The sequence below is a fragment of the Rattus rattus genome, chromosome 16 (genome assembly GCF_011064425.1).
Source record: "Rattus rattus isolate New Zealand chromosome 16, Rrattus_CSIRO_v1, whole genome shotgun sequence".
NCBI classification, from domain to species: Eukaryota; Metazoa; Chordata; class Mammalia; order Rodentia; family Muridae; genus Rattus; species Rattus rattus.
Window position 1 is genome coordinate 2072019 of NC_046169.1, and position 22439 is coordinate 2094457.

The following is a 22439-nucleotide window of genomic DNA, read 5'->3' on the forward strand; positions in this document are numbered from 1 at the left end:
TGATTCCTTTATTTCTATTTTCATTTTTAGATACTGGATGGTTCTGATCAATTTTCCTTTTTTGATCCTGTATGGTTTTGTTCAATTCCTTTACCTGTTTGATTGTGTTTTCCTGTAATTCTTTAAGGGATTTTTGTGTTTCCTTTTTAAAGGCATCTACTTGTTTACTTGTGTTGTCCTGTATTTCTCTAAGGGAGTCATTTACATTTTCCTTAAAGTCCTCTATCATCATCATGAGAAGTGATTGTAAATCCACATCTTGCTTTCCCAGTATGTGGGGTGTCCAGGACTTGCTGTGGTGGGAGAACTGGGTACTGATGATACCAAGTGTCTTTTGTATCTGTTGCTTAGGTTCTTGCCCTTGCCTCCTGCCATCTGGTTATATCTGATGTTAGTTAGTCCTGCTGTCTCTGACTGGAGCTTGTTCCTCCTGTGGGTCCATGAGCCTGTGATCTTAGAATCGAGAGCATGCCTGAGAGACAAGCTCTGTCCGGGTGGGATTTGGATATGGAAGGCTGTTTGACAGCCTTAGCTCCAGGCTCAGATGGAGACCAAAAGGATCCTGTCCATAATCTTACATTTTTAAATTACTTTAAACTTGTGTATGTGAAGGAAAGAAAACTTTGGTTGGTCCTCAATGGGTTATTTCCAATCCAGATTCTGAAAAAGGGAAGAATATCAAGAAAGACCAAAGGCAACAGAAGTAGGCAGCAGGCCACATATCCATCAACATCTGTTTACTGTCTCTGAATCTCTGTAGTGGCAGTCCAGGAAGGAGGCAGTTTAAGGTTCATAGAGTTCACTGTCACTAATGGGAAGGAAACACAAATCTTAAAAGACATACGCAAAAGTTAGCAGACAGAAACATTTTTAGAAAAAACAATAACAAACAAACTAACAAACCTCCAAGAATCCTGGAAAGCAATGATATTCCAAAAGTTTCCAAAAGTTACTATTAAAACATTTAGCTAAAAATCTTTAAGAAGCGCTTGGGTATGCCTTTTTGTTTCCCTGAGTACATTTCTATTTTTCTATTTTTGTTCATTCATTCCCTCATTCATTCATTTATTCATTGTTGTGTGTGCAAACTCATGTGTGTGTATGCCCATGCCAGAGCGAGTATGTGAAGGTCAGGAGGTCAGGATACAGCTTGTTAGAGTTGATTGTCTCCATCAATCACATGGGTACCAGGCATCAAACTCAAGTCAGGCTTGACAGTAAGGTTTTACTCCCTGAGCCATCACCTCCAACCACTACATTACTTTTAAAAATCCTCAAATTTGACCTCATACTGCCTTGTCCTGAAGTTGTTCTTCATATCAAAGCCAAGAATCTGGTTTCACATTAGGTGAACCCCTAAAAGATGAATGAAAATCCTTGGGGGGCTATGGGCGACAATATGGGGCTGTGCCAGTCTCTAAATTCTTGGTTATTTCCAAAACAAATATTAAATGTAAATGTTGATGATTCAGTTCTAAGAGTCAATCACTAGGCATTACCACGAATAAGAAGATCAGCAACACAAGGCAGGGAATCCTAGAGTTGAGATTGGGTTTCCAGAGAAGGAACTTGCTGATCTTCACCATAAGTCCAGAACACATAACAAAACAGTCTTACTTTGCAAGTTGAATTTTTTCTGTTTTCATTTTCTTAGGTTTTAACATGAAGGATGTGGTACACAAGCATGTGGAGGCCTGAGGTTGATATTGTGTAGCATACTTGACTTCAATTCCACTTATTCCTTGAGGCAAGACCACTCAGTCAAGTCCAGAAGTCATAGAGATGGCTTGTTTTTTTAGCCAGTATGCTCTAAGATTCCACTGTCTCCAATTCCAATTGGAATTTCAATTTCCAAGGCTATGATTATACATGGACTTCCATCTTCATACAAAAGACATTAAAATACATATGAGGTTCAGTGGGAATAATTATAATTATAGGAATGTGCAAAAACATTACCATTGTCCATCCATAAGTTGATAAGCGCTTCAGTAGGTTCCATTTCTGAGTTACTGTAAGTACTGCAGCAATGAGCATGCGTGAATACAAACCTCTGTAGTAGGATACAGAGAACCTGATGCAGTTCCCCAGAATACAATGGCTGTATTGAGAGATTCTCTGCTAAAAGCATCAAAGAGATTGATCACTAGCAATGGACCAATACTCTCTGCCCTGGGCTTCTAAACTTTCTGATCTCTCCCAGAAACCCAGGAACTAGTCTATTTCATCTATATTTAATCTTCAGTCTCCTTACCGTAGCTCATGTAGTGACAGTTACCACTTCTCTTTTTCTCTTCCTGGTTGAGTGTAGGTTTGAGGAGTGAGAAGATGTTTTCGCAAAGAAAAACTGTGCTCCCCAAAATTCTACACATTGGTGGACAGCAGGAAAGATGAGCATATGCAACAGAAAGAATGAGAAACATCTGCATTCGTTGGGTGAGGCTTGGCTAAGACTCAGGGAGCTTAGGGTTGAGCGAGAGGTGCAACTCAAAACTCAGCATTCTCAGGCTCTAACTGATGCTCTAACCACTCACTGAAGAAGCATGTAAAGAGAAACAGTAGCCTTTGTAAGAAGCTTTGGACCAGGGTGGGTTTTTTCGCTTGGTTTTTTGGGGGGTTTGGGGAGATTATACAAGGATTAAGAAGGTACTGGGGTGGGAAGAATATTAAGCAAATGATTAATCAAATAATATTTGATTTCTAGAAGGATTAGAGATGTTAGTCTATTTCAAATGTCTGAGGACTGGACAATGTGCAGTTGGAAACTAGGTCATGAACACATGAGGGCTTATTTTTAGAGGGTGGGGACTAGAGTCCTGAGTCCTAAGAACACTGATTCTGAAACCCAGAATCCTGTGACCTGAGAAGGGCAAGCTGATGGTTTCTAGATTCTTGCTTTTCACGGAGGTGAAGGCTAGGATCAGTATTCCTTGCTCATGATGAGGAGGAGGTTGATTAATTGTTCACTGTGATTTTGAGGTAGGGAGAGTGAGCCTGTCCTCTTGTTCTTGGGAAGTGAGGCATGCGTTAGGTGAGTTGAATGCTGGGAAACAGGAATCCTCAATTTTGTGGGGGAAAGGGTAGGTACAGAATGCCTGAGACTTGAAGTAGATCTGAGGTCTAAAGTGTCGATTCTGTGGATGTGGAACCTGGAAACTGAACTCCTGACTCTTGGTGTGGTAAGTACTGAACGCCTTTCCCATTTTGTTCAAAAGATTTGAAAACTAATGGATTGATATTCAGGATTCTGGGATAGCTGAGGCTGGAAACAGACTTCTGATGCTCCTCTAGTGTACTATGAACAGGACAACTGAAGCAGTGGTAGAATGATGACTATCTGCAATCCTGTATTCAGAAAGGGAAAGAAGACACTAGGCTACCCTGGTTTAGAGTATGATAGGAACCTTGACCTAATGGGATCACTCTATTCTCTTTCCTCAGGGGGTCAGGAACATGAGCATTTCATCACTGTGCTGCAGCTCATCTCCATTGTCCTCTTGGCTGCTCTGCTCATGGCTATCCTTTTCAAAGGTCAGAAACCTTCAATGTTAGAGCTTCCTGCTCTAGTCTCCTAGCACATGGGTGGAGGTGATACTGAAGCTGGGACTCTGGTCTTACATGTCTTCTAGGAGGTAGTCAAGGGTTCGCTCAGACTCCTATGTAACAAGAAGGAAGTAGTTTCAGAGGCATGGTCTGACTCCATTTACCTTTTTGGTCAGACTTCCCTGGGCATCAGGATTCCTCATAATCAAATGAGACACATTCAAATAAAATTTGGGGATTTGGACATGATGTTCCTGGGAACCCAACACATGTTAGTTAGAGCCGAGTCTGCCCTGGTTTACAATTTATTTGTGGATTCCATACATGAATAAAATGTTTTGATGAATTCTATTACCTCCTCCCTATTTTCAAGTTCCTCCCCTCTTCTCCACCACTACTTTTCCCTCCCAGTTTCATGAACTACATGTTTATTATCCACTGAATACACTTAATGTTCTCTATGTACATGGCTTAAAGACCATTTACTGGAGCATGTGTCATCTCCTGGGGCAAAAAATCCCAATGACCCTCCCTACCTACCTTTCCTCCTTATCTTTCTCCCTCCATCTGTTTCTTCTTCGCACTCTCCGTCTCCCAGCAGTTTCAAATTGCTAATTATTACAGAGCTAGAGTTGAGGCTTCCTGTGCCATTCTCTACCTTTGTTGGGATTCTATCTAGCTTGAGTTTCTGCAGGTTTGAGCTGCAGTCACAACACTGAGAGTCCACATGAACCACAGGTCTGTGGGGTCCAGAAAACACTGTTTTGCAGCAGTCCTCCACTACCTATGGCTCTTACAGTCTTTCCACCCCAATGCTTGTGTTAGATATGTCCTATCTTCATCTGAGCTCTCCACGGGAGCTGATTCCATGTGCATTGAACAGTTCTGAGTCTCTATGTCAATCACAACTTACAACAAAAAGAGTCTTCCATGATAAAGATCGAAAACTTCTGGTCACCAAAAGGCTGGATCTCATAACCTGAGTTAATCAGACTTAACACCTAGTCACTCCCTGTCTCTCTGTCTCTGTCTCTCTGTCCCTCTGTCTCTCTCTGTCAGTATGAGAGTTAAGAAGCATGTGCATGTGACTTACCAGCATCCTGGGTTATGATGCCCAGCTTCTGTATGATCTTTTCCAAACCCGCTATACTGAACTAATCATGTGGTATAAAATGCAATGTGCCTTCCTGTAAGGATAAGAAATTCAGATATTCCCATTGCTTGGAGGAGCATCTCTGGAGTCTCCTGTGCCCTAGCCCTACCACCCTGTCATGATAGCTAGCTCTCTGACTTTTATGTGAAGCTCTATTCTAGATGGTAACAAGAAGACTCTCTGACTTTAAGGTCCCATTTTATTGTTTTTATTATAGCTGTGTTTTATTTTTAAAGGCTGTCTAAACTGGAGGCCTGGTCATAGTCTTGAAGCCATTTTATACAAACCCCTCAAGGATGGTCATGTGTCAGCTCCTGTCCTGTGCCAGTTACTTACGCTCTTCATAGATTTATCATTTACTATTTTCATTGTCTTTTCTTGACATAGGTTCTGAGGTTCCTACATCCCAAGAGCATGATCATGAAAAGCAACGCATTCACCAGAAACTGGATCAGCTGAAGGCTAAACTAGGTATGTGACCAGACAGTGGATCTCTAACAGCATGGAAATGTTTCCACATGGCATGAAGTGACTGCAGAGGTTGGACCTCCAGTCACTCAGTTTCTACATATGTTGAATGGGAACACTGAGGAACATTAAAGATATCAGTTACTAGACACAACAGGCCCTGCCTACAGTCCCTTAATTTCTAAATCTGTTGAATGGGAACTCAGATAAATATTTAAAATGGCACTTACTGGATACATGGGGCCATTCACACAGAAGACATTCTCTTAAACCAGACTCCTAATGTCTGTTTAAACATTCTCTATTTAGGAGAGCTGTCCAAGACCCCCTGGGTTATCTTGAAGGAAAAAGACTCAGGAAGCTAAACGGGGATTGGCTGTGCTTAGGGAGATAGATCAGTGAGTAAAGTGCTTGTCAAACAGCATGGGGACCAGAGTCTGGATTTATCAACACATAGAATTTGAACATAGGTACACATGCCTTAACATAGCAGTGGCGGGTACAGGCATACACCAGGGCTGACTAGAGAAATCAGGGAGTTGTTTGTTCATAAATAACAAGTCTCAAAAGTAAAAGAAAGAGTCAGAGATAAACACATAGAGAGAAAGAGAGACAGGGAAAGTGAGACAAAGAGAGACACAAACAGAGACAAACAAAGATAGAAGCCAGGCATAGCTACAGCGTCTGGCAGTAAGTAACTGGATTCAGTACCCTGATACAACAGCTCATGAAGAAGTTGATAGGAATGTGTGAAAAGGCAGTTCTGACAGAAATCTGAAGAGAGGGAGTGGGGTATATTTTATCAAGAGATATTAAGTGTGTACAGACATACATGCAATAACATTCAGTTTAAACCATCATGGATTCAAAGTAGAGTGAAGGTGCATATATGGGAGTGTTTAGATGAAGAAATAGAAAGTAAGGCATGTATGTTCTAATTGAAATATAATCTCAAAAATGAATAAACCAAAAAATATTGTCTGCATAGAACAAATATTCAAAATTAAATAAGAATACATTTCTAATTAGAAATTTTAAATATAATTCCATAAATTCCCTCCTGCCCTCTGTCTACATTTCCATTCTAAGCACCCACAACTCTCTCAAATTTGTAATCTTTTTAATTTCATTTTTGTTGTTTTATATACAGAGGAGGTTTTTATTTAATACTGAGAGTGATGGATGAAAATCTCCAATATCCACTCTGGCCTCTACTTGCAAAAACACACAGAACAGTACACAAACAAACACATGTGCATATACATAAACAGAAAACATACAAGAAAAATATCAAGAGTATGTAAAGAAATGGTTCCAGTTGTGCAGTTTCAAGGGAAGAAGAGGACCAAATCTCAAGGACTCGAGAGACTTAACTGATAGAGGTACATTGGTAACTTAGTATATCAGTCTGACTCACTCCGCCAACAGACCACCTGTGCCGTCCCTGCTCCTGGGACTGGATGTTCTTCCAAGGAAACTGTTACTTCTTCTCTACATTCCAAGAGAAATGGAAGGAATCTGTCAAGGCCTGCAAGGACATGGGGGCACAGCTAGTGGTCATAAAAAGTAATGACGAGCAGGTATGTTGAGCTGGGCTTTTCTGTTCTATGGGCACGATTCTAGCTAGATGGAATCCTTCTTACAAGGTATTTTTTACTACACTTGAAGAGATGAAAATGGTACATTCAGATAAATACAGAGTGGTAACGTGGATATATGCATTAGCAAACCTTTAATATGTAGGAATCTTTTAGAGTGCCAACCAGAGTTTTAAAAGCACTTCCATGGTGTTAAATGTCCTGATTTGGGGCCTATAGGATGACTTGATGGGTAAATGTGCTTGCTATGAAGTTCAGAGATCTGGGGTCCACACAATAGAAACAGAACCAATTCTTATAAGTTGTCCTCTGAACTGCACGCACACACACACACACACACACACACACACACACACACACACACACAGGAAGTTTATTATTCTGAAGAGAGAATTCCTAAAGAAATGTCTAAAACCAAGGAATCTCCAGACTCTTGTAAGTTTGGAAAGTAGGCAGCAAGTTTCTCATCCCATTATTTTAGTTCAACAAAGCATACGAGAAAATGGGGGGGGGAAGTCAGATGCCAAAAATAAATAAGATTTGTCAAGTCACACCACACACTGCTTCTAAATTTTGTGTTCAAGAGAGATCCTGTGTGACACCTGGCCTGGTCTCTTTATGTCTTTGGCTACATGTGTGTATGAGGATAAGTGTAAAGATTTGTGTGTGTGTGTGTGTGTGTGTGTGTGTGTGTGTGTGTGTGTGTGTGTTGATTCCATCTAAACACAAGTGTGCATTCATTGTTGCAGTAGAAAGCTGGGGTCTGACTCCAAGCAAGAATTCTATTCCTAGATACCAAAGATGAAAATGATAGCAGAAATCCAGCCTGACTTCCCCCTTTCCCTTCCAGAGCTTCCTGCAGGGAATTTCTAAGAAGAAAGGCAATTCCTGGATGGGTCTGTCATACAATAAGAAGGAAAGCAAGTGGCAGTGGGAGGATGGCTCACCGCTGCAAGGGAGGTAATACAGTTTGCTGTGGGTGGCTCCATGATGCAGGGAGGAGTTGTGGTTTGTACATTCTCCTTGGAGCCCTAGGCATGAGAATCTGCTTGTTGGAATGTTATTGAGATGAGTTCTGCTATGATTTTGCAATTCTATCCTGTGATCTAAAGGAGGACATTACAACATGGTAGATATAGCAGGAATTTCTTCTCCCTGAGGGAGGTGTGAATGGAATGACTGTAATCACATGTGAGGACCTGATGATCATTTTCACCCTCTCCTACAAGGAAATGAGAATTATACACAAGACCAATGGACATGGGTTTTGCAAAAAGACCCAACTACTCCAAAGAAAAAATGGTGACCATTTTCTCTGAGGGTTGTATTTTGCATGGTACTCATTGGGAATCTGAAACACAGGAGCATGCTTGCCTTCAAAATACAATTTTTCAGCAAAAAGATCCATGATACCATGAGAGTTGGAAGGAATTGCTCCAAATGATGGAGAACTTGAAAATAGACAGGTGGGAGGATCAAGGCCAGTGTTTGTCTTTTGCTATGTACAGATAAAATATATAAGATTGTATACCAGGCTAATTTGTAATGTCAGTGAGATCTTAAATGTCAGAATGTCCCGTTTTCACTAAGGCATGCTTAGAGGTCATCCAAATGACCTCTAAGAATTCACCTGGCTCTTGCTCGTCTAGGCACTCTTTACTCATGTTAGGGTTAGCAAGTTACAGTGAAGCTAACTGACTGAGACAAGTATCAAGGATGGTGGGCAGAGGAATTTAAAGCTCCAAGATATTTGTTAGAAAAGGCTTTGTGTCCTGAATGACTAGGGTGGAGAATTTGGAGAGGAGGCTATACTGAGCACTGAGAAAATTGGGCCTTGCTGAAGAACTTAGCCAATGAGGAATAGAGAGGGACAGAGAAATATAATTAGGACTATAAAAACCACTGCCTTGCATCAAGTCTTCATGGCAATTGTTTATTTGTTTTGTTTTGTTTTGCCTTCTGTCCAGTCTGATTCTCTAAAACCTAAGATAAAACTGCCTCAATTTCCCAATTGGAGTCTCTTGAATTTTCTATTAGAAAATACTGGTTTCTCACAGAAATAACGTAGGCATGCTGTCAGGGTCTGAGTGATGTATGACCTCCATAGGCACATGAGACTGATAAGGAATAATCCTAGTGCCAGGAATTAGAAAAGCTTGACATCATAGGGATGGGAAAGAAGCTCATGTTATTTGGGGTTTTCAATTTCAGGAACTATTGGTCTGCAGGAGAACCTAACAACCTTAACAATGAAGATTGTGCAGTAGTTTCAGGTTCTGGATGGAATGATATCACATGTTCCCATGAGGCATTCTGGGTCTGCAAGAAGCCTGCATCACCTTGCTCTAAGTAAAATCTGTTCACCTCTGTGGTCTATACACTGAGCTATTTATCATCTACTCGAATTTTAGGTATTCTCATTTCAGTTTCTTTTGTCTTCCTGTGGGCACTTGGGTTTAAAAAATAGATTTGAATTCTACCTTTCCAGACACCTTGTCTTCAAACACTTGGGCCACTCCTGTGCCCATAATTTACTTTGTTTCGGGTTGGGGTTGTTGCCATGTTTTCAGCTTTCTTCCAGGATTAAATTCTGAGTTGCTTGTCACTCACCTCATTTGTTGTTCTCACTCTTCCTCCTGTGTGTGAATGAAAATATGAGCAGCCATATTCCTGCTCCTGTTGCCATGCTTTTCCTTCCTCTACTTGTTGCTATGCCTCCCCTACCACAAATAACTCTATCTCTTTGGTACCATGAGCCAAAATAAACTGTTTCATCCATATGCTGCCTACTGTCTGGTTATTTTATCATACCAACACTAAAAGCATTTCAATTAAATATAATGCATAAGAAGTTAAGTTGGTTCAAAGGAATCTGGTGTAGTGACCATTTGTATTTCTGAAACAGACAGGACTATCACCATCTAAGTTTCTTCTTGGGGAACTCACATATCCAAGTATTTTTATTAGGAAAAGGAGGTACAAAGAGAGCACGAGCAATAAGGCGATCTCCTTAATGAAACATTTTTATCTACAGCATTTGTCTCATAATTCGAGCACTGAAGTTTATTCTGGCCAATGTACCAAGTTCTTATAATTTTCTTTAGAGAGATATGCTGTTTTTCATAAAGTTAAACCCACCATCGTCTTACAGTATTCACACAGCGAATGTCTATAAACATACAATGGAGGACATTAAGATAGTATTTTACACTACATAGCAGGAGAATACAGTCTCAAGGCCACCCAAGATTCTGAGAATAAATCATAGATGTGGGCTTAGCAATAACAAAGACATAGGCATGCCCCCCACCAAGTCTTAGGCAACATTACAGAAAAGAATAAAGAGTACATAAAAGATAAAAAAAAATACAGTCAAGAGCTGCAAAATGTCATTCTCTAAATTCCATACAGATATTGCAATCATTAACTCACAACAGAAGTTACCTGGACTGGACCCATGCAAGACTTGCTGTATCAGTCCTATAATGGGAACAATAATGCTAACAGGGCCTACCTATTACCTCTGAAAAACTATTAATAGATTCTGAGAGAGGGAAATCATTGTCTGTAGTTGTGTACCTACTGCAGAATCCACCAGGTTCCAATAAAAAGCAGCATACCCATGGTAACACAAATTACCCTGGTTAGATTAAGCAAATTACAAACAAAATAAACAGTTATGGGCATGAGATTTATGGAAGGATAGGGAATGGACAGAGATGGGAGAAAGATGAAGGAGGGTAAGGATGAGAGTCGTTAATACCCACTTTATACACGTATAAAATTAAGGAAAATTTTATTTAACAGTTGTAAAAGAAAGCGACCAGAGAATTGTGAGATGGCAGAGTGGTCAAGAGTGCTTATTGTTCTTGATGAAGACCAGGTTCAATTTCATGCACCCACATTGGGTGGTCCACAATGACCAGCAGCTGCTTCTATTCTCATGCTAATTAGGTTTTTCCAAAAACTTGATTGTAGTGTCCTACAGGTAAGACTGAGGGACCCTGGTTTTGATTGGTTTTGATTGGTAAATAAAATTGTGGTGGCCAATGGGTGGGCAGGGAGAAGAGGAAGGACTTTTAGGATTCCCAGGCATAAAACAAAGGAAGAAGGAGGGATACGCCATATGTCTAGGATGTAAAGGAGACACCACGCCTGCCTGAGAGGTGCAGAAGAGAAAGATAGTCATCATGTAAGCATCAGGGATTGTGGCCCAAATGGGTTGAAAGTCTAGATCAAGGGCAGCAAAGATGGAATATAGATGTTGGTAAAAAATCAGGAATTTTGGAGTACATTTGTGGACATCAGCCATGTGAAAGTTAGGAGGTGGCCCAGCCTTTAGCTTTTTAAGGTATATTAAAATATAAAGGCTGTGTGCACATGCATGTGCCTTCATTCAGGAATCCAGAACATTGGGGCAGGTAGGGAGGAGTGCTGCTGTCACCAGGGTCAAATAAAGTAGCATTTATTGGGTTCAGCAACCATTGTTGTCAATGTGTAAATAAGAACTCACTCGTAAAAAGTAATTGTAAATTACTGAATAAAAAACACGTATCATATCTTAAGATTAGGAGGTCGGGGGAATTGGTATATCAGAGCTGCACAGCTTTTGCCCAAGCCATGTGGGTTTGGGACTAGGGTCAAAAGACATACTAGTTTGTAATGCATTATTCTGATGTATGGGGCTTAAGGCTGGGACACACCCAGGCTGACCCAGGGACATGGACAGTAGACCTGGAATTCAGCCAAAGGCTCTTTCAGGTTCTACAAGAGCTCAAGCTACAAATGCTAAACGTTTTCCCTAGGAGAAGGCAGGAAACAAAGAGCAGGCAGCTCCAGCTAGGAGAAGGCAAAGAGCAGTATGAGGAGAGAACAGGCCACTGAGAGCAAGTCTAAATAAAATACAGAAATGGAGGAATTGATGAAATTTAAGAAGTGTGTGCTGTCCTAAACAACTGTGTTCTTTAAACATGGTCTCCATGAGAATTCTAGGATTGCTTAGACTTGCATAGAACACACTGGCAGCCTGTAGGCTTATATAATACATATAAGGAAATTATATTGAAGTTTAATAGGATATGATACTAATTCAACTCATATAAAGGGAAAGGTAGTTTAGTTATATATAGCCACAGAGATATTAATCTCCACAGAAAGAAGGAATAAATAAAATTGCTTAATTGTTTTTTTTTTGAGTATTTCTTATTTACATTTCGATTGTTATTCCCTTTCCCAGTTTCTGGGGAAATATCCCCCTAACCCCTCCCACTCCCCTTCTTTATGGGTGTTCCCATTCCATCCTCCCCCCTTTACCACCCTCCCCACATCAATCATGTTCACTGGGGGTTCAGTCTTAGCAGGACCAAGGGCTTCCCCTTCCACTGGTGCTCTTACTAGGCTATTCATTGCTACCTATGAGGTTGGAGCCCAGGGTCAGTCCATGTAGAGTCTTTGGGTAGTGGCTAAGTATCTTGAAGCTCTGGTTGGTTGGCATTGTTGTTCATATGGGATCTCAAGCCCCTTCAAGCTCTTCTAGTCCTTTCTCTGATTCCTGCAATGGGGGTCCCGTTCTCAGTTCAGTGGTTTGCTGCTGGCATTCACCTATGTATTTGCTGTATTCTGGCTGTGTCTCTCAGGAGAGATCTACATCCGGTTCCTGTCAGCCTACACTTCTTTGCTTCATCCATCTTGTCTAATTGGGTGGCTGTATATGTATGGGCCACATGTGGGGCAGGCTCTGAATGGGTGTTCTTGTTCCCTTTTTAAAGAAGGAGTGAAGCATTCACATTTTGGTCATCCCTCTTGAGTTTCATGTGTTCTGTGCATCTAGGGTAATTCAAGCATTTGGGCTAATAGCCACATATCAATGAGTGCATACCATGTGTGTTTTTCTGTAATTGTGTATCACTCAGGATGACATTTTCCACCCTCCATTTGCCTATGAATTTCGTAAAGTCTTTGTTTTTGATAGCTGAGTAATATTCCATTGTGTAGACGTACCACATTTTGTGTATCCATTCCTCTGTTGAAGGGCATCTGGGTTTTTTCCAGCGTCTGGCTATTATAAATAAGGCTGCTATGAACATAGTCTAGCATGTGTCTTTGTTATATGTTGGGGCATTTTTGGGTATATGCCCAAGAGAGGTATAGCTGGGTCCTCAGGTAGTTCAATGTCCAATTTTCTGAGAAACCTCTAGACTGATTTCCAGAATGGTTGTAGCAGTCTGTAATCCCACCAACAATGGAGGAGTGTTCCTCTTTCTCCACATCCTCGCCAGAGTTTTTGATCTTAGCCATTCTAACTGGTGTGAGGTAAAATCTCAGGGTTGTTTTGATTTGCTTTTCCCTTATGACTATTATGATGTTGAACATTTCTTTAGATGTTTCTCAGCCATTCGGCATTGCTCAGCTGTGAATTCTTTGTTTAGCTCTGAACCCCATTTTTTTTTATTAACTTGAATATTTCTTATATACATTTCGAGTGTTATTCCCTTTCCCGGTTTCCGGGCAAATATCCCCCTCCCTCCTCCCCTTCCTTATAGGTGTTCCCCTCCCCACCCTCCCCCCATTACCGCCCTCCCCCCAACAGTCTAGTTCACTGGGCTGAACGCCATTTTTAATAGGGTTATTTGTCTCCCTGCGGTCTAACTTCTTGAGCTCTTTGTATATTTTGGATAAAAGGCCTCTATCTGTTGTAGCATTGGTAAAGATCTTTTCCCAATCTGTTGGTTGCCGTTTTGTCCTAACCACAGTTTCCTTTCCCTTACAGAAGCTTTGCAGTTTTATGAGATCCCATTTGTCGATTCTTGATCTTAGAGCATAAGCCATTGGTGTTTTGTTCAGGAAATTTTCACCAGTGCCCATGTGTTCAAGATGCTTCCCCACTTTTTCTTCTATTAGTTTGAATGTATCTGGTTTACTGTGGAGGTCCTTGATCCACTTGGACTTAAGCTTTGTACAGGGTGATAAGCATGGATCGATCTGTATTCTTCTACATGCTGACGTCCAGTTGAACAAGCACCATTTGCTGAAAATGCTATCTTTTCTCCAGTGGATGATTTTGGCTCCTTTGTCAAAAATCAAGTGACCATAGGTGTGTGGGTTCCTTTCTGGGTCTTCAATTCTATTCCATTGGTTTATCTGTCTCTCTCTATACCAATACCATGCAGTTTTTATCACTATTGCTCTGTAATACTGCTTGAGTTCAGGGATAGTGATTCCCCCGGAAGTCCTTTTATTGTTGAGGATAGTTTCAGCTTTCCTGGGTTTTTTGTTATTCCAGATGAATTTGCAAATTGTTCTGTCTAACTCTTTGAGGAATTTGATTGGTATTTTGATGGGGATTGCATTGAATCTGTAGATCGCTTTTGGTAAAATGGCCATTTTTACTATATTAATCCTGCCAATCCATGAGCATGGGAGATCTTTCCATCTTCTGAGGTCTTCTTCAATTCCTTTCTTCAGAGGCTTGAAGTTCTTATTGTAGAGATCTTTTACTTTGATTGGTTAAAGTCACACCGAGGTTCTTTGTATTATTTGGGACTATTATGAAGGGTGTCCTTTCCCTAATTTCTTCTCGGCTTTGTGTAGAGGAAGGCTACTGATTTATTTGATTTATTTTATACCCAGCCCCTTTGCTGACAGTGTTTATCAGGTTTAGTAGTTCTCTGGTGGAACTTTTGGGATCACGTAAATATACTATCATATCATCTGCAAATAGTAATATTTTGACTTCTTCTTTTCCAATCTGTATCCCCTTGATCTCCTATTGTTGTCCGATTGCTCTGGCTAGAACTTCAAGAACTATATTGAATAACTAGGGGGAGAGTGGGCAGCCTTGTCTAGTCCCTGATTTTAGTGGGATTGCTTCAAGTTTCTCTCCATTTAGTTTAATGTTAGCCACTGGTTTGCTGTATATGGCTTTTACTATGTTTAGGTATGGGCCTTGAATTCCTATTCTTTCCAGGACTTTTATCATGAAGGGGTGTTGAATTTTGTCAAATGCTTTCTCAGTGTCTAATGAAATGATCATGTGGTTTTGTTCTTTCAGTTTGTTTATATAATGGATCACGTTGATGGTTTTCTGTATATTAAACCATCCCTGCATGCCTGGGATGAAGCCTACTTGATCATGGTGCATGATGGTTTTGATGTGCTCTTGGATTCGGTTTGCCAGAATTTTATTGAGTATTTTTGCATCGATATTCATACGGGAACTTGGTCTGAAGTTCTCTTTCTTTGTTGGGTCTTTGTGTGGTTTAGGTATAAGAGTAATTGTGGCTTCATAGAAGGAATTTGGTAGTGCTCCATCTGTTTCAATTTTGTGGAATTGTTTGGATAGTATTGGTATGAGGTCTTCTATGAAGGTCTGAGAGAATTCTGCACTAAACCCGTCTGGACCTGGGCTCTTTTTGGTTGGGAGACCTTTAATGACTGCTTCTATTTCGTTAGGAGTTATGGGGTTGTTTAAATGGTTTATCTGTTCCTGATTTAACTTTGGTACGTGGTATCTGTCTAGGAAATTGTCCATTTCCTGCAGATTTTCAGGTTTGTTGAATATAGGCTTTTGTAGTAGGATCTGATGATATTTTGAATTTCCTCTGATTCTGTAGTTATGTCTCCCTTTTCATTTCTGATTTTGTTAATTTGTACACACTCTCTGTGCCCTCTCAAAGAACCAACTTTCGGTTCTGTTTGATTATTACCTGCCTTCTACTCCTCCTGGGTGTATTTGCTTCTTTTTGTACAACATACCCAAACTTATGGGTCACAATGAAAGCTGTGCTAAGAGGAAAACTCATAGCTCTGAGTGCCTGCAGAAAGAAACAGGAGAGAGCATATGTCAACAACTTGACAGCACACCTAAAAGCTCTAGAACAAAAAGAAGCAAATACAACGAGGAGGAGTAGAATGCAGGAAAAAATCAAACTCACAGCTGAAATCAACCAAGTAGAAACAAAAAGGACTATACAAAGAATCAACAGAACCAAAAGTTGGTTCTTTGAGAAAATCAACAAGATAGATAAACCCTTAGCCAGACTAACGAGAGAACACAGAGAGTGCGATACAGATTGGAAAAGAAGAAGTAAAAATATCACTGTTTGCAGATGACATGATAGTATATTTAAGTGATCCCAAAAGTTCCACCAAAGAACTACTAAACCTGATTAACACCATCAGCAAAGTGGCTGGGTATAAAATTAACTCAAATAAATCAGTAGCCTTCCTCTACACAAAAGAGAAACAAGCCGAGGAAGAAATTAGGGAAACGACACGCTTCATAATAGTCCCAAATAATATAAAATACCTCGGTGTGACTTTAACCAAGCTAGTAAAAGATCTGTACAATAAGAACTTCAAGCCTCTGAAGAAAGAAATTGAAGAAGACCTCAGAAGATGGAAAGATCTCCCATGCTCATGGATTGGCAGGATTAATATAGTAAAAATGGCCATTTTACCAAAAGCGATCTACAGATTCAATGCAATCCCCATCAAAATACCAATCAAATTCCTCAAAGAGTTAGACAGAACAATTTGCAAATTCATCTGGAATAACAAAAAACCCAGGAAAGCTGAAACTATCCTCAACAATAAAAGGACTTCCGGGGGGAATCACTATCCTTGAACTCAAGCAGTATTACACAGCAATAGTGATAAAAACTGCATGGTATTGGTACAGAGACAGACAGATAGACCAATGGAACAGAATTGAAGACCCAGAAAGGAACCCACACACCTATGGTCACTTGATTTTTGACAAAGGAGCCAAAACCATCCACTGGAAAAAAGATAGCATTTTCAGCAAATTGTGCTTGTTCAACTGGACGTCAGCATGTAGAAGAATACAGATCGATCCATGCTTATCACCCTGTACAAAGCTTAAGTCCAAGTGGATCAAGGACCTCCATATCAAACCAGATACACTCAAACTAATAGAAGAAAAAGTGGGGAAGCATCTCGAACACATGGGCACTGGAGAAAATTTCCTGAACAAAACACCAATGGCCTATGTTCTAAGATCAAGAATCAAGAAATGGGATCTCATAAAACTATTATTCTTCTGTAAGGCAAAGGACACTGTGGTTAGGACAAAATGGCAACCAACAGATTGGGAAAAGATCTTTACCAATCCTACAACTGATAGAGGGCTTATATCCAAAATATACAAAGAACTAATGAAGTTAGGGTGCAGGGAGACAAAACCTTGTTTAAAAACCCTATTAAAAATTGGGGTTCAGAGCTAAACATAGAATTCACAGCTGAGGAATGCCAAATGGCTGAGAAACAGCTAAAGAAATGTTCAACATCTTTAGTCATAAGGGAATTGCAAATTAAAACAACCCTGATGTTTCACCTCACACCAGTGAGAATGGCTAAAATAAAAAACTCAGGTGACAGCAGATGCTAGTGAGGATGTGGAGAAAGAAGAACACTCCTCCATTGTTGGTGGGATTACAACCCTTCTGGAAATCAGTCTGGAGGTTCCTCAGAAAACTGGAGTGTCCAATTTTCTGAGGAACCTCCAGACTGAGGTTGAACTACCTGAGGACCCACATATACCCAAAAGATGTCCCAACATATAACAAAGACACGTGCTCCACTATGTTCGTAGCAGCCTTATTTATAATAGCCAGAAGCTGGAAAGAACCCAGATGCCCTTCAACAGAGGAATGGATACAGAAAATGTGGTACATCTACACAATGGAATATTACTCAGCTATCAAAAAAAAAAGACTTTATGAAATTCATAGGCAAATGGATGGAACTGGAAAATATCATCCTGAGTGAGGTAACCCAATCACAGAAAAACACACATGGTATGCACTCATTGATATGTGACTATTAGCCCAAATGCTTGAATTACCCTAGATGCACAGAACACATGAAACTCAAGAAGGATGACCAAAATGCAAACGCTTCACTCCTTCTTTAAAAGGGGAACAAGAATACCCTTGGCAGGGAATAGGGAGGCAAAGATTAAAACAGAGGCAGAAGGAACACCCATTCAGAGCCTGCCCCACATGTGGCCCGTACATATACAGCCACCAAACTAGATAAGATGGATGAAACAAAGAAGTGCAGGCTGACAGGAACCGGATGTAGATCTTTCCTGAAAGACACAGCCAGAATATGGCAATTACATAGGCGAATGCCATCATTAAACCACTGCAGTGAGAATGGGACCCCGGTTGAAGGAATCAGAGAAAGGACTGAAAGAGCTTGAAGGGGCTTGAGACTCCATATGAACAGCAATGCCAACCAACCAGAGCTTCCAGGGACTAAGCCACTACCCAAAGACTATATATGGACTGACCCTGGGCTCAAACTGCATAGGTAGCAATAAATAGCCTAGTAAGGGCACTAGTGAAAGGCTGGACCCCCATTGAATGTGATTGTTGTGGGGAGGGCAGTAAGGGGAGAGGATGCGGAGGTAAACACCCATATAGAGGGGGAGTGGGAGGGGTTAGGGGGATGTTTGCTTGGAAACCGGGAAAGGTAATAACAATTGAAATGTAAATAAGAAATAACCAATGTAATAAAGATGGAGAAAAGAAAAAAAAGAAAGACAAACATGGTATGTACTGACTTTTAAGTGGATATTACACATAAAGTACAGGATAACCAAGCTACAATCCACAGACACGAGGAAGCTGAGTAACAGGACAGCCCAATGGAGGATACTTGAATCCCACTGAAGGGGAGAAATAGAAAAGACATTGGGGTGGATGGAAAGGGGGAACAGGGTGGGGGAGAGGTTGGGGAGTGTAACAGGGTAGATCAAGTGGAGGGACTGAGGGAGACAGTAAGGGGAGAAAGAACTGTAATAGGGGGATCTCTAGAATGAGCTAAAATCCTAGGAAACCAGAAATCTCCAGGAATCTATGAGGTGACCCTAGCTAAGATTCCAAGCAATGAGGAAGTGGAGCCTGAAACAGCCATCTCCTGTAACCAGAAAAGACTTCTAACGGAGGGGGTTGGATATCAGCCTAGTCACAAAACCTTAGACACACAATTCCTCCTGCCAACAAGATGAGCAAGGGTAAAGATTAAGCAGAAAATGAAGGAATGACCGACCAAAATCTGGCCCAGATTGAGACCCATGACATTGGAGAGAGTCTGCCTCTGGTGCTATGAACAGTATTCTGCTATACTTCCGGAAAGGTGCCTAGCGTAACTGTCATCTAAGAGGCTTTATCCAACAAGTAATGAAAGCAGTGTAGAGACTGTCAATCAATAGGTGGAGCAGGTGAGAGGGAAGAAGGACTGAAGGAGCCTGAGAGGTCAAGGTCACTACAAAAAAAACATACAGAATCAATTATCCTGGGCCCATGGGGGCCTACAGAGACTCAACCACCAGAGAGGATACCTGGGATGTAACTATGACTTCAGGACATATATAACAGTTGTACAGCTCAGTCTTCCTGTGGGACTCCTAACAGCAGGAGCAAGAGCTGTATCTGACTTTGTTGCCTGCCTTTGGATCCCTTTCTCCTAACTTGGCTACATTGCCTAGCCAAAATGGGATAAGATGGGCCTAGTGCCACTGAAACATAGTATGCCAAGGCAGGTTGATATCAATTGGAGGCCTCCCTTTATCTGAGCCTTTTCTGAAGAGAAAGGAGGATGAGAGGGTGGTGGAGAGGTGAGGTGAGAGGGAGGGAAAATATACAACAGACCCACAGTAAACATAATCCTAAATAGATAAAAACTGAAGGGTTTTCAACAAAATCAGAAACAAGGCTGAGATGCCAATCTCTCTATCCTGTTCAAGACAGTGTTTCAATTTTCAGCTAGAGTAATAAGACAAGAGAACAGAAATGGGAAACAAACAAAAGAGAAAGAAGTAAAAGGTGTTCTTATTGGAAGATGATGTGATTCTATCATAAAAGCGCATAAAGACTGTGTAGAAACCCCTGCAACTGATAATCATATTTGTTACATAGCAACATTCAAAATTAACACAAAACTGGTGCCTTCTAGTATACAAACATACAGAAAAACAAATCAAGAAACCAAGTTTATCGACAAACACCTCAAAAAGATCTTAAAATAAATCTAACCAAGAGAGCAAAACATGTGCAAATGAAAACTATGACACGGAAGAAAGAAACTGGAAAAGATACAACAGAAACCCCCTGCTCCTGGATTCATAAAATTAATATTGTGAAAATGGCCATCTCAAATTCTGATGAAGGTCTTCTTAGAATAGAAATATACTACTGCAGAAACGTTCTAAAATGTATACATATACAGCTAGAAAAAGACTTTAAATGGAGTTGTTCTATAAGGGAGCAACACAGACACATCATATGCTAAGAAATAAAAAGCCAAGTGAAGGAATGGGTTATCTTTCTTGAGTTGTCTGCCAGTGAATCTCATAAAGCTCCTAAATATTACAGGCTATTATATGTTCTTGCTTAGCTCCAAGACTTGATGATAACACCCTATAATTGAAGACACCACATACTTGAGACATACAACTTGTTTCCTCGTATAGTCCAGCAATCACAGTGTTGGAAGATGCTATGAAGGATACCAGGAGAGAAAAGTAATCATTAATCTCACACATCCATGAATTCTGAGAGTCTCAATTGTGGCCGGCTGGCATTATAATGGTATGAATGCCATAATAATAATCAACCACTTTGTGATTGCATTTCAGAACCATTCCATAAGAGGGCATCATTATCTGGACCAAACGTGGTGCCATTATCAGGACCAATAAATAACCTGTGGCTAGATAGGTCATAGGCCTGAAAGAGAACCTAATAGTACATAGCCAAATGGACATAGTATTAATCTGATACCTAAATTTTTACCTTTATGTTCATAGATTAGCAGATCTCTCAGCACTTATCAGAAAAGCTGCTTTCATGAGTAGATGGTACTAATACAGAGACACCCAACACGTAAGTGTGCAGAGAATAAGAGTTTGATGTTCTCAGCACTAAACTGGGTGTCTACATCACACCCCAAAACAAGGCTCAGGGATCATCATCTAGGAAAGGGCAGAAAAATTGTAATAGTCATAGATAGTGAATGTCCTCAACAACATATCATTTGCTCCACATAAAAGAGCTATTGTATACATGGACTAAATAACCGCGGCTGCATGTACAATGTCAAGTCAGACTAAATCCCATCTTGGACAAGGAAGGATATCATGGAGCCTGATCACTAGCTAAGAATCTAGAGGCAATCAATGGCTCCTGGGGAAGCGAAAGTCTTTTTTCTTCAGGGATTTGGTCCCTTGGAAGCAACTCCTGCTATTGTAGATGGCTCTAAATCCACACACAGACACAAGCACTCAGTGCGGTCACTGTGTGTGTGTTTTTAAAGAGAGGAGAGCCCATGGCGTTGGGAGGGGAGAGCGGTGGTATTGGAGTGGAAGGAATGGAGTGTACGTGATTAAAACTCAGTATGTGCAGGTGTGAAACCCTGAAATAGTAAAACACGTCATTCAAAGATGAGGAGAATGGAGAGGATGAACTGAAGAAGAGGAAGAGAGGAGACAAACTTAAAAAGGAGAATGACAGACTTTCTGTGTATGTCTCCATTGACCTACTTCATCCAACTGTGTCCCACCTCAGAACAATGCACTCAGCTATAAATTAATCAATACATTAACATCTTTATAAAACTGAAGCTCTTCTTATTTAATAACCTCTTAAAGAAACAGCTCTGACCACTATTGTTGCATTAAGTACCAGCTTTTAAAATATGCTTCTTGGGAGGGTGTTTTGTGTCTGAAATAAAAGAACACTAAACCAAAACTGTCTAAAAGAACAAAGGTGAGCAGATGAGGCTCGAAGGAAGAAAAGGGGCGTCACTGGGCAGTAAGCCACACACTGCTTGATATCTTGATCACTTTTTCTCTCCACTTCTACTTGAATATTCTTTTTTTTCAATAAAAAGTATACAATGTACAATTTTATTAATAAATAGTGCAAAAGCATCTGTGATAACTGTTGAAACATTAATTTCTTTGAACAGCCATGTCTTGGTTTAAATTTGTGCATACTGGTGTCTGAGGCATTGCAAATAAATACATGAAAATGTTTTGTATTTTCATGCACAGGTATGACTCTATAATACTATTTACAAATTATCATGGACAAGCTAAACTCTGCAATAATTAATGCACACATGGACAGTCACAATTATATGAGTAGTAATGAAGAAATTGCCTATGTTTGATATCTCTAGATGTCAGGTTATAAATATTTAATGTTCTTAAGACATAATTCCTCATTTCCATTCAAGAATACATTTCTATACAGGTGGATGCTCAAATGCAAGCTGAGGAATATGTTATTTGACCATAACAAACTCACACAAAAGACAGTGTTTGTCCTGCTTTAAAGAAACAGGACATTTGCTCATAATCTTTCCTGGAGGCATGGTTTTCAATATTACTAAAATGAAAATGCTTACTAGCTCAACCCAGAAGTTCAGTCTTCAAGAGAAACTTATAAAGTTAAAAAAGAGTCATTCATTTTTTATATATATGTATGTATAAAAGTCAAATTCTAGCCACACTAATGCTAAAAATGACATCAATTAAATTTCCTTTCTTGGGTGTTCCCCTCTGCCTCATCCTCCCGGCTCTTCAACTGCATAATGTTTATAAAGTATATTATTTCTGTGAATTTCTGTTATGTGCAGATTTATTCTCC

General features: G+C 40.3%; 1 protein-coding gene across 1 annotated transcript; it reads left to right on the forward strand.

The window, feature by feature from the left end:
- Positions 1 to 2390: 2390 nt before the first annotated feature.
- Positions 2391 to 7726, forward strand: LOC116885843 (CD209 antigen-like protein E). The gene is made up of 5 exons (XM_032887182.1): positions 2391 to 2436; positions 3442 to 3531; positions 5084 to 5167; positions 6593 to 6744; positions 7613 to 7726. Exons 1-5 carry the CDS (start codon positions 2391 to 2393, stop codon positions 7724 to 7726), a joined length of 486 nt encoding a protein of 161 aa, XP_032743073.1.
- Positions 7727 to 22439: the final 14713 nt, after the last annotated feature.